The 12,846-nt window shown below is 40.4% G+C and overlaps 1 protein-coding gene across 3 annotated transcripts in view; it reads left to right on the top strand.

Annotated features, from left to right (window-relative positions):
• grm4 (glutamate metabotropic receptor 4) overlaps window positions 1–10,101 on the top strand; it is an 844,630-nt gene extending 834,529 nt beyond the window's left edge. For 2 of the 3 annotated variants that reach the window (XM_033042492.1, XM_033042493.1), the window contains exon 11: window positions 9,567–10,101. In XM_033042492.1, coding sequence (XP_032898383.1) covers window positions 9,567–9,616 — 50 coding nt within the window. In that variant the 3' untranslated portion in view covers window positions 9,617–10,101. Of the gene's footprint in view, window positions 1–802; window positions 909–9,566 lie in introns of those variants that run through there. The other variant, XM_033042494.1, reaches the window with a different exon arrangement.
• Window positions 10,102–12,846: the final 2,745 nt, after the last annotated feature.

Here is a 12,846-nt window from a genome sequence, read left to right as displayed (position 1 = left end):
TAATCGCAGAGGAGGGCTTGGGAATGAAAGCTGGGAGAGTGGAGAGGGACAAAGTGTGCTAGGTTATAGGTGGACATAGGCGAGGGGGTGGTTTGATAGGCAGATGGTTGGAACCGAGATTAAAACTGAGGGTGACAGCCAAAAGGATTGAAGTGTTGTGAATGTGAAGGCAGAGGAAGGGAGGTGGGTGGAAGGGAAGGAGAAGGGGAGAAATGGGTGCAAATGCAAGTGAGGCACAGGGGAGAGAGGGGGGAGGGGAGAAAGAGGAGCAGGGGTTTTGTAGCAGTTACCTAAAATTGGAGAAATCGTGTTCACACAGTTGGGATGGAAGCTACACAAGCGTGAGGTACTGGTCCTCCAAGTTGCACGTGACCTCACCCTGAATAGGTTCCCAATACAGAAAAGTCATTTTGGGAATAGGAAGTTAAAATGGTTCGGAGCTGGAAGATCCAGTAGGCCTTGGCGTAAGTGTTTGGCGAAACGGTCGCCGAGTCTGCCAGAGGCTAGGGCCTGTTTACCAGCCTCTCGAATGCTTCATGCCAGCATTCTTTAAGAAAGAATGCTTGAGTGGCTTTGACACTTGGTGAGAAAATGTATTGCATTGATGATAAAATGAACATAGACAAAGACGCGTCACAATTGTATATACTGCATGTATTATGAATTGAATATATTATTGGAATTAATAATTCACAGCCATATTCATAATGAATATGTAACATAAAATAAAAGTTGTTATCAAAGGTATGCCAGATGGAGAAGTTAAAAATAAAATGGACTTTTATATCTTTTGCACCTTCAGGGTTACTCAAGCGCTTCACAGCTGACGCAACGTTTGATTGATCGATTGATTGAAATATGCAGCATGAAAAAGAGGCCCTTTGGCCCACTGAGTCCGCACTGACCATCGATCACCTGTTCACACTAATTCTATGTAATCCTGCTTTCGCATCCACTCCCTACACACTAGGGACAATTTACCGAGGCTAGCTAACCCACAAACACGCATGTCTTTGGAACGTGGGACAAAATAGAGAACCTGATGGAAACCCACACAGTTATGGAGGGAACATCCAAACTCCACACAGGCAGCAATCGAGATCAGGATCGAAAGTGGGCCTCTAGTGCTGTGAGGCAGCAGCTCAACCAGCTGTGCCACTGGGCCACCCTATATTCTGTTTTTGTTTCTGATTCTCAGCTTCTGCATGTTTTTCCTCCAGCTATATATGGATATTCTGCTATTTTGGAGATGAATATAAGACAAATTCAATATTGACACCAGATCAATGAAAGATACTCTGATTTAAAACCTTGCAACCCAACATGACAGCAAATAGTCCAAGATCAGTTGCAAACAACAGGACTTGAGTTTTTTTGCAGTTATTTGTGCTGCCACCTTTTTGAAAAATTGTCTAATTGTTCCTGACAGCAAATCAGGCTTTATGAATAATGTAACAAAATGTACTAATTTCACCGTTCCACCTCAAGCTTAGTAAAAGATCATGTTGCGTTTTTATTGATTTCATTTAATTCATGCACCACTACCTTGAATCGTGCTATCTATTGAGGCTGGAACAACATTTCATGCTTTGGAAGGAATAAATCATTAATCGGGTTGAAGAGAAATGAACGCATGTCACTTTCACTAGCAAGGTGTTACATTTCTCCCACTGACTTCCTCTCATGTCTGAAGATTGTACACTTTTGTTTTATCGCTTGACATCTACAGAATATAAAGCATGTTATTAGCTTCACTAGCGACTTCTTAATTATGATTTGATGTTGTTAAGCTTTTGAGGCAACGTATGTGGGTAGATGGTGACTGCTGGATTTAATTCACGAGAACAGGTTTGTTGACAGGTGGCAAGGATTGAATTTATTGAACTTTGGAACTCAGCTGCAACTTAGCCGCTTTCTTGATTTACTGGAGGTGTAGTTAAAAGCTAGTCAAGGTTTTAATTATTGCAGGTGGTGGCTAATTATTGACTCATTTAATGCTTTAAAGAGACATTAATGAGTCCTTTTCAAATTGTTTTGAACTTGGCAATAAATTTAACACGCAGCATGGTGTCCTGGGGTACAGCAATAGGGATAACGAGGTGAGTTTTGACAGCTTTGCAGGTGAGTATTTCAACATTATTTATTTATTCATGTATCCATTTTGTGTTTGCATGTGTTATAAGCCAAGGGGTGGCATTTCTTTGCTGACCAGATGTAGCTCTGAAGCCTGGGTCAGTGGGCAAGCATTTAGCATGTGTGTCACTGTATGACCTGCATCACAACTACACAATGTTGAGGGATGCGTTTTGAATCAGCTCAGAACGATCAACGACCAAAAATATTTATTTTTCTTTGGTTAGCACAACTATAGTTCAACTGTAAACCTGCCACAAATCATAGGCAGTTGAATGCAATTGCCTGCAACACTGGATTATGGTGCGGGTTTAATCCATCCACTGAAGGCAGTACACAATCTGCATGGTGCAGCCAGTTACATGTTCGCAGCATGCACCAATGCTTACCTTAATGCATGCCTTGGCAGAGGACAGTCTCTTGACTGACCAACATCACTGGAAAGTGGTCAGCATAACTTATAACTATGGAGGAACCTACTTCCTTACACCCAGAGTGCTTGATGGCTCTGGGTCTGTACTCGCTGGAGTTTAGAAGGATGAGGGGGGGGAGGTTGTGAACCGTTTTGGGTCCCATATCTGTGGAAGGATGTGCTAGCATTGCACTGGACAGGATGCGGAGGAGGTTTAAGAGAATGATTCCCAGAATGAGTGGGTTAACGTATGATGAGCATTTGACAGCACTGGGCCTGTACTCACTGGTGTTTAGAAGGATGAGGCGGGGACCTCATTAAAACTTACTGAATAGTGAAAGGCTTGGATAGAGTGGATGTGGAGAGGATGTTTCCACTAGTGGGAGAGTCCAGAGGGCACAGCCTCAGCATAAAAGGTCGTACCTTTAGAAAGGGCATGAGGAGGAATTTCTTTAGCCAGAATATGTGGAATTCATTGTGGAGGCCAAGTCAGTGGATATTTTTAAAGTGATTGTCAGGTTCTTGATTAGGAAGGGTATCAAAGGCTACGGGGAGAAGGCAGGAAAATGAGATGGATTGAGAGGGGAAAATAGAAGAGCCTTGATTGGATGGTGGCATAGACTTAATGGGCCAATTGGCCTAATTCTGCTCCTATGATTTATGAATTTACGAAGGAAGTTGTTGGCTGTCATTAGTTACTGGAGCGAGAGCAAATAGCGTGATGACCACTCCTTCTCACAATCCAATTTCCTGCTTCATACAATCTGGTTTGGATTTTGTTGTTAGCATATACATGCACCTCTTTCTTCCCCCTATCCTCTCATCACATCTTCATCCTTGTAGTCATCTGGGCAGTCAAGACTTGCACAACAGGACCGGTAATGGAGGAAGAGCAAGAAGACACTGATGGTGGAGAAAATAACACCATTTTGCATAATTCAGTGGCTGCAGGTGGTATGTGGCTGACAAAGGGGAAACATAGAAACAAGGAACTGTAGATGCTGCTTTACAACAACAACAAAAAGACACAAAGTATTGCAGTAGCTATGTGCAGCATCTCTGGAGAATGTGGATAGCTGATGTTATTGGTTAGTGCTCCTCTTGGGACAATGTGAAGAAGGATTCTGATACACCACATCACCTAGCCAGGTTCTCCAGAGATGCTGCCTGCCCCGCTGAATTACTCGAGCACTTTGAGCCCGTAAAGGGTAAGGCTTTTGCTGGATGATGATGTTTCACTTATGATCTGTGGAAAGGATTGAAATGAGGACTTAGATTAGGATTAGCCAGCAGATGTTTAGAATCGGCTAATAAAATGCATGGCTCATTCACTGGCCTGATAGGTTTTTGCTTGGAGTGCATACTCTCAAAAATGCAAGTACTTTTCATGCTGGATATTAAGGGATATGAACCTATGCAAGGCAAGGTTAGCATCAATGCAATGTGCTGACAGGCCTGATTTTGTGAGGTAGGACTCCGTGACATTGTGTTATCACATCTGATGGTTGGCATGCCAGCTTCCAATACAATGGAAGAAGAAGTAACCTTTGGGTAAGTGCTGTAAGCACTGCCCAGTCCATCATCGGCTCTGAACTCCCTTCCATCGAGGGGATCTATCGCAGTCGCTGCCTCAAAAAGGCTGCCAGCATCATCAAGGACCCACACCATCCTGGCCACACACTCATCTCCCCGCTGCCTTCAGGCAGAAGGTACAGGAGCCTGAAATGTCCAACATCCAGGTTCAGGAATAGCCACTTCCCCACAGCCTTCAGGCTATTAAACTCAACTCAAACAAAACTCTGATAATTAACAGCCCATTGCACTTTATCTGTTTATTTATGTGTGTATATATATATATTAATTGGTATATGGTCACACTGATCAGTTCTATTCTGCATTTATTTAAGCCTACTTTTTTCTGTTGTGCTGAAGCAAAGCAAGAATTTCATTGTCCTATCTGGGACACATGACAATAAACTCTCTTGAATCTTAATGACTGAGGCATGGTTACTTTTAAACATGCGTTGTCAACTTGTCGCCAATAGATTTAGATTTATCATTGTCATTTTACCGAGGTTCAATGAAAAACGTTATTATTGTCATTTCTACCTCGAGCGAAAGAAATTCCTCCTCATCTCCATTCTAACATGAAAAGGCATTTCTGCAGCTAGAGGGACAAATGACAATAGTAATGTTTTTCAATGAAAGTTTTTCAATTCTATCCCTGCTGGTCTGCCTAAACGCATGCTCGTGTCTACCACCCAACCTAACTATTCTCAGGGAGCAGCTTCAAAATAAAAGGACGTATCTTTAGTATGGAGATGAGGAAGGATTTATTTAGCTAGAGGTACAAATAACAATAATACAGTTTTCAATGAAAAGATTTGTTTTGCATGCTATCAAATCAGGTCAGATAACACCGTACATAAATATAATCAAATCAAACTCAAATACAATCGATAGAACAAAGGGAAAGATACAGAGTTTAAAATATAGTTCTCAGCATTGTAATAAGCCTGTTTCATGGCCAAAATGCAGTATCCACAATGGGGTAGAGGTGAATCGGAGAGTACCTTAGTTTATGGTAGGACTGTACAGAAGCCTGATAACAACGAGGCATGAGCTGTTCCTGTGTCTGGCAGTGCTTGCTTTTAAGCTTCTGTATCTTCTGCCGGAGAGGAGCAGGGAGAAGAAGGAATGACTGGAGTGGGACAAGGATCAGGGTTAGGAATAGGAATAGGATGGAGTATGAGATGTTTGGAATTGACTCTTGAAATGCATGGTGCATTCACTATCTGATAGGTGCCTGCAATCATAGTCTTTGCTTAGAAAACATGCTCTCAAGAATGCAAGTAATTGTTAGGTTGGACATTGAAGGATACAGACCTATGCAGGCAAATGGCATTAGTGTAGATGTATTAAAAGGGATAGCATCAATGTTGTGGGCTGAACAGCCTATTTTGGTGATATAGGACTCCATGACGATTATATAGTGTCTGATAGTTGGCTTGCCAGTTTCCATTACAAAGCAAGGGTAAGCCATCTACTGACTGAGGGATGATTATTTTTAAACATCCCGGGTGATTTTGCTGGCATTGCTGCTGTGGATAGCAATGTTCAAAGGGTATTACAGCAATCCCACAACAGAGTTCAAAGATAGCTAAAACACCCATGGTAATGGTACCATAGAACACCAACCTGTCAGCATTATAATGTGAGTTATTCTATCTCTGCTGATCTACCTAAACTCTTGCTCTTGTCTGTCAACCAACCCAACTATTCTCAGGGCACAGCCTCAACATAAAAGGCTGTATCTTTAGAATGGAGATGAGGGGGGATTTCTTTAGCCAGAGGGTAGTGAATCTGTGAAATTCATTGCCAGAGACGGTGGTGGAGGCCAAGTCTGTTTTCTGTTCCACTTAAAATTCTGGGTTTAAAATGTATACTAGTGTGAATTAATATTGAGGAGGAATTTCTTTAGCCAAAGAGCAGTGAATCTGTGGAATTTATTGTCCCAGACGGCAGTGGAGGCCAAGTCATTGGGTATTTTTAAAGCGGAGATCGATAGGGGACTTGATTAGTAAGGGTGTCAAATGTGACAGGAAGAAAGTAGGGGAATGTGGTTGAGGGAAAAAATAGATCAGTTATGATCGACTGGTAGAGCAGACTTGATGGGCTGAATGGCCTAATTCTTAATCTGTGTCTTATGATCTTATAAAGTAGACTATTGTTGCCCAATATAAATTGCAACAATCTGAAGTTGAATATTTTAGAGTTCAAGAAGGAACTGCAGATGCTGGAAAATCGAAGGTACACAAAAAAGCTGGAGAAACTCAGCGGGTGCAGCAGCATCTATGGAGCCAAGGAAATAGGCAACGTTTCGGGCCGAAACCCTTCTTCAGACTGAAGAATATTCTAGATCCAGGGCTGATCAATGTCACACATCAATATCATTTGTGCAGGAAGGAACTACAGATGCACACAAAGTGCTGGAATAACTCAGCGGGTCAGGCAGCATCTCTGGAGAAAAAGGATGGTTGATGTTTTGGGTGGCATTTAAGTCTGAAGAAAGATTCCAACCCGAAACGTCACCCATCCTTTTTCTCCAGAGATGCTGCCTGACCCGCTGAGTTACTCCAGCACATTGTATCTATCACCAATATCATCTGGTCTCCTCCAATGCACGGATGGGGCCTCCCACCAGCAAGGCTGCAGCCACCAAGTTTGCATTGCATTGGGCAAAGCTATATGGAAGACGAAGACGAGAGGATAGGCAGATGGTTGGACAAAGGCCAGAGATTAAAACAGAAGGTGTGAGACAAAAGGATTGAAGAGTTGCGAATTGTGAAGCCAGAGGAGGAGTGGAGGAGGAGGGGAGAAATTGGATCGAGTCCAGGTGGGTGTGGTGAAGAAAGGGAAGGAGGATGGAGGGGTTTCCTTAAAGGGAATCAGCAAGTAATTGTTGATTGCTTTTAATGGCACTGGTATTGTCCAGGTTATTAATGGATATTCAGCTGTGCAAAAGTAAAAGAATAAAAATTTGGGATCTCTGTGAGACTGCCTTGTATACTGCCGCTGGGTATTAGCTGTGACGTACGCATCATAAGTGAGTGCTTGCACTAGATGCCATTTTGAAACAAAATTACTATTCATTATACCTAAAAAAAAATCTTGCTTTAGTGCATGGAATGTTCTGCTGATAGCCTTATCATTAATTTCTCAGCAACTCTTCCATTAAGTGTATTACTACTACAAGGCTCTCATCATTATATTGAATTATACACCACATTTACATGATAATGCTTATCTGTGCTCAACATTAGTTACATCACCTTTCCAAAGTTATACGGATAGAGATTTTAATTCATTGCAATTCCATCTTAGATGATGAAAGTGCCAGTAATTATTGTACCTTTAACCATCCCATTATTAGAAATGTTATCTCTTCCTTCTAAAATATCCTTCTTCCATAATGTAAACGCCTTAATGTTATATTCAGATATTTATCGGAAACCTGAATATTTACTGCTGCGAAGCATTATCGAGCATTTTTCTTTGGTAGAATTATATAAATTTGGGACAGTGAAAGAAATGTAACTCATGTCAACGTCAGGGTGAATTTGGCTTCATTTTCTTGGTGTTATACTCCCCTGTAATCTTCATGACATCTCGGAAGGTTTATATTTGGGACTTCCTTTGTTTCTTAGAGGGTGATCTATTTACTCTAAACTCTCACTATATTCTTCCTGAATGTTGCCTATTGCACCTTCATATAGCTCTCCCCCCATCCACCCTTGGTGAGTCACATCACAGGTTTAATAACAGTAGCTTTAACCCAGATTGTGAAATTTTTCACTGGAATTTGATTTGTCCTTTTCCATGACTATTCCAGATCAAAGTGAACTAAACATTATTGTCACCAAAAGGTTCTTCTATTGCTACTCATTCCAACTGCTTAGCTTCATTCACAAATATAAAACCAGGAAGTCCTACTTCATGTTAGCTTTGTTAGATCAGTCTGAAGAAGGGTCCTGACCCAAAGCATCACTAGATTGATAGATTCTTGATTAGTATAGGTGTCAGGGGTTATGGGGAGAAGGCAGGAGAATGGGGTTGAGAGGGAAAGATAGATCAACTATGATTCAATGGCGGAGTAGACTTGATGGACCGAATGGCCTAATTCTGCTCCTATAACTTGTGAACATGACTTATAAATTAAACACTCTTGCACTCTTAACGCTTCCCTATCGTCCTGCAGAATCTTTTTTTGCTGCATACTCTAGTTGATCACTCCCATATTATTTCACCCAGTTACTCTATCTGTCCCATTACTGTACTTGTATTTCTTATGCTTCCTTCCTTTCTCCAGGTGCTCTGGTTTCCTCCCACACTCCAAAACACGTACAGAGTTAATTGGCCTCAGTAAAATTGTGAATTGTCCCTAGTGTGTAGGATAGTGCTAGTGTACGGGGTGATCGCAGGTTGGCGGGGACTAGATATGCTGAAGGGCCTGTTTCCGCTCTGAAGTCTAAAGTAAAGCCTAAAGGATTATCAATTTATCAAAGAGCACTAATTTGTCTTTCTTTTATCTTGTGCTCTTTTTCTTTTTATCTTTACTTTTTATCTTTTTTTATGGAGCTTTTTCATTTCAGACTTCTGTCTGGTCATCAATGCACTCGTTTATGGTAACCTAGAACGTTTGATTCCAATTAAGATGTTGTTAATGAGAACATCAAGACATTGTTAAAATTCAATCAATTAGTTATAGAAAACATCACATCCTTCATTTAACCTCAGCATAAACAAATACCAAACATTTCGAATACTTTCATTAAATGTGTTGCCTCACAGGGATCATTCAGGAATTAACTAATTTAAATTAAATAGATGGTTCAATAGTTACTTTACAATCACATGTATCCAGGAACAGTGAAATGCTTTGACTTGCTTACAATCCAGTATAATCATACAATACATGAAACTTTTCATAATATAGTTTGTTTTTTGTAGCACAGTTGTTTGAGACATTTCTGAAGAATCAAGCAATCATTTCCCTTTGTAAAGTATTTTATAACTTACATCAGTAAGAGGGACTCTGCTACTTTCGTAGAGTCTTACAGCTTGGAAACAGGCCCTTTGGCCCAACTTGCCCACATCGGTTAACATGTCTCATCTATTCTTGTCCCAGTTGCCTACGTTTGGCCCATATCCCTCTAAACCTGTCCTATCCATGTACTGTACCTGTCTAAACGTTGCCTCAACTATCTCTTCCGACAGTTCGTTCCATACACCCACCACCCTTTGTGTGAAAAAGTTACCCCTCAGGTTCCTATTAAATCTTCCTCCCCCCTCACCTTAAATCTATGTCCTCTGGTTCTCGATTCCCCTACTCTGGGCAAGAAATTATGTGCATCTACCTGATCTATCCTTTCATTACTTTGTACAATTGATTGTGTCAGAATTGTTTCCTTTTAATTATGAAGACATTAACGTGTCTTTGGTGTTTATTTTTTCTCTACAGCATTGGCTACCAAGCAAACATATGTCAGCTACAGTAATCATGCAATCTGAATGAACAAGACACTCCAGAAGGGTCTGTCAAGAATTTACAGTTGAAGAAAGACAGATGCATCGTTGGTCTGGATGTCCCGTTACAGATGCTAACAAGGGCCATTACAGAGTTTCCAACAGACTGATGGTAAAAGGATTGTATCCAAGCTTAACGTTCACCTGGAGACCCAAAATACCAAGATGACAAACTGCACGGAAGGAGGATGACAATTCCTGGATCTTTTGATTCCTTGATGATTTGTCACCAGAATTAACTCCCTTTAAATCTTGTGAAGTTGTCCGTGATTGTGTCAGAGTTGTTTTTATTTATATTGATTTTGAAATTAATCTATGTGTTGCGAAATGAAATATGTCTAAGTGCTCACCAAATAGATGGCAAGTCAATGTATGTCACAAACTGACTGAAAAAAAAATGTCTGCTTTATGTCCTGACCAATGAAAAGTACAGTGCCTGGTTGTTTATGAATACGTAATGGAAAGTGTAGAGCATGTTCATTTTTATACAAAAAACATTTCTAATAAAATAGTGTTTTGCAAGTCTGTGCGATTTCTTTGCAGTGAATAAGTTCCAGTGAATGGATGCATTCTACATAATGGGACGTGTTTTCCCACTAGTTATTCTCTCTCTATGGGAGGAGAACGTAAAATTGCGATAACTAACCTCTTTTAGTTTAAGAAGATAAGTGTTTCAAATAATTGCTTGAATGAGGAACATGTAAACCGTAGCTGAGTGTGTTTGCATCTCTTCCTGATTGCCTCTCTGAGTTCCTGGCATCCCGATTTTGATTCTCTCTGGCTTTTTGGCTCTCTCCCCCTCCCCTTCCCCTTCCCTTCTCTCTCACCCTCTCTCTTTCCCCCCCCCCCTCTCTTTCGACCACCCCCTCTCTCTTGCCCGCTCTCTCACCCTCTCTCTCGTGCTCACTCTTCCTCTCTCTCACTCTCTCTCTCGTCCCCACTCTCTCGCAATCACCACTGCCTTAGTGGGCCGTGACTGTCTAATCATTGCTAGAATGTTAATGAGCCTGGTGGAGTAATACATAACTGGCCTTATTAGGCCCAATTTCAATGTAATAATTGGACTAGGAGGAGATATTTAGACATGGCAGACTTTCAAAGGATCAGGTATGAATAGAAAGTAATAAACTATTTATTGCAGCACATTAGATATCTTTAAATTATTCAAAAGGGCTTTTTAACCATAGTTGTGCAAAAATAAAAATTGACAGTTAACCTTTGGACCAAAATCTCTCAAAGTTCATGTTATAGGAGCAGAATTAGGCAATTCGGCCCATCAAGTCTACTGTGCCATTCAAACACGATTGATCTATCTTTCCCTCTCAACCCCATTCTCCTGCCTTCACCCCATAACCCCTGAGACCCTTACTAATCAAAAATCCATCAGTGGAGGCATAGAGTAGTAAAGTGTGGAAACTGGCCCAACTTGTCCACGTCGACTGACATGCCTTATTGACACTAGTCCCGCCTGCCTGCACTTGGTGACATGTTATTTTGGGACCTCCACCTACCTGTTTTTCTTTAAATAGTGCAATTGAATCCTTTGCATTCTGTGGGCCAACAGGTAGCACACTTATAATTAGATGTTTACATTTGGCACCAGGAATGGCTGGAATCTAATACTAGTGTGTGTGTGTGTGTGTGTGTAATATGATTAAGATGCCAGTGCCATGATAATTAATATCCATGGTTTGTAGATATGAATTGCTTTTACTTTGGAATTTACTATCAGATTTATTGAGGTGACTGCTCATAGATACCAAATTAGATGTGACATTATTGCCCCTCAGATCATTTATGCTGATGAAACAATGATTCATTTTAATTTTAAGAAAAGGAAATTAAGACCCTTATTAAATATCAAAAATTATGCAAATGGTTAACACTAATTAAGTTGAATTACTTTTGCTTAAAGATTATTGGATATTGTTCAATACCTCAGCAAATCCACAAACTTATTACCATTACCGGTTCCATTTGATACAGTTATTAGCTTAATACCGGAAAATTGGTAAGACGTGTTCTTCATCTTTGACACACGAAAGCTGCAAGCTTACATATCTTCAGTAACCCTCTGCTAGCCTGGAGAAAATCATATCATCACCGCTAGAAAGAAATGCTGCTTTCGTTTCTTAAATACTGATGTTATTTTTATGTTTTTGTAAGATTCTTACTGCATTGCACTATTGCAACTATTTTGCACACTTGTAAATTGTGCTGTATCTCCCAGAAAGTGAGTCAAAAATAATTTTATATTTTCATAAAGTTAAAGTAAGTTGTTCAGTCTTATTGCAGACGAACTGCCCCTCGTAGTGTGGAGTTGTGCATGCAACAAACCTTTGTTGGATCAATGTAAGGATGTATGTAAGGATCATCCAGAGAAAATACTGAGTTTTATTAGGTGAAAAACATTCATACTGAGATTCTGAACAATATCCAATAATCTTGAACCAATTATAATTGAACTTAATTAATGTTAAACGTTTGCATAATTTTTGATGAATATTTAATGGGTCTTAATTCCCTTTACTTAAAATAAAATGAATCATAGTTTCTTCAGCATAAATGATCTGAGGTGACAATAATATCACATCTAATTTGACATCCATGAGCAGTCACCTCAATGAATCTGCTAGTTAATTCCAACGTAAAAGCACTAGTGACTAAACACTTACACACTTACACAGGTACACACATACACACCCACACACGCATGCACACTCACACACACGTCTTTCATGATACCAAATATCTCTCACTTCCATATACATTCTGACAATGCCATAGATTCCCACCCACCTAATCGCAGCCCATCAGCTATTGTCCCTCAGTGCTGTCTTATTCATGGATCTGTCCTCAAGGTCAGAAGGCAGAGGTCAGAAGTCACAACTCTACCGAAGCGCCAATGTGTTGCCCCGAGTGTGCCGAGTTATGGATTTGAACCCCCAAGATCCCTTACATGGTATCGTACTGAGAGATTGCTGTGCAGTTGGAGGTGCATCCTTGAGGTCAGATGTTAAACCTGCCAGTAAAGAGTCATATGATACATTTGCAATCATGGTTATCCCTTCACTTCCTCATTTGTCAACTTTGCTGTTTGTGAGACTTTACCGCATTCACATCTTTCGGCCCCAAAATACTTTACTGGAAGAGTAACATATGAATTTGAGAAAGAAGGATATTGAAAAATTGAAGTTATGACATCAATCCTACTA

The sequence above is a fragment of the Amblyraja radiata genome, chromosome 24 (genome assembly GCF_010909765.2).
Source record: "Amblyraja radiata isolate CabotCenter1 chromosome 24, sAmbRad1.1.pri, whole genome shotgun sequence".
NCBI classification, from domain to species: domain Eukaryota; kingdom Metazoa; phylum Chordata; class Chondrichthyes; order Rajiformes; family Rajidae; genus Amblyraja; species Amblyraja radiata.
Note: the sequence above shows the minus strand (reverse complement) of the source record. Positions and strands in the feature narration are given on the sequence as shown.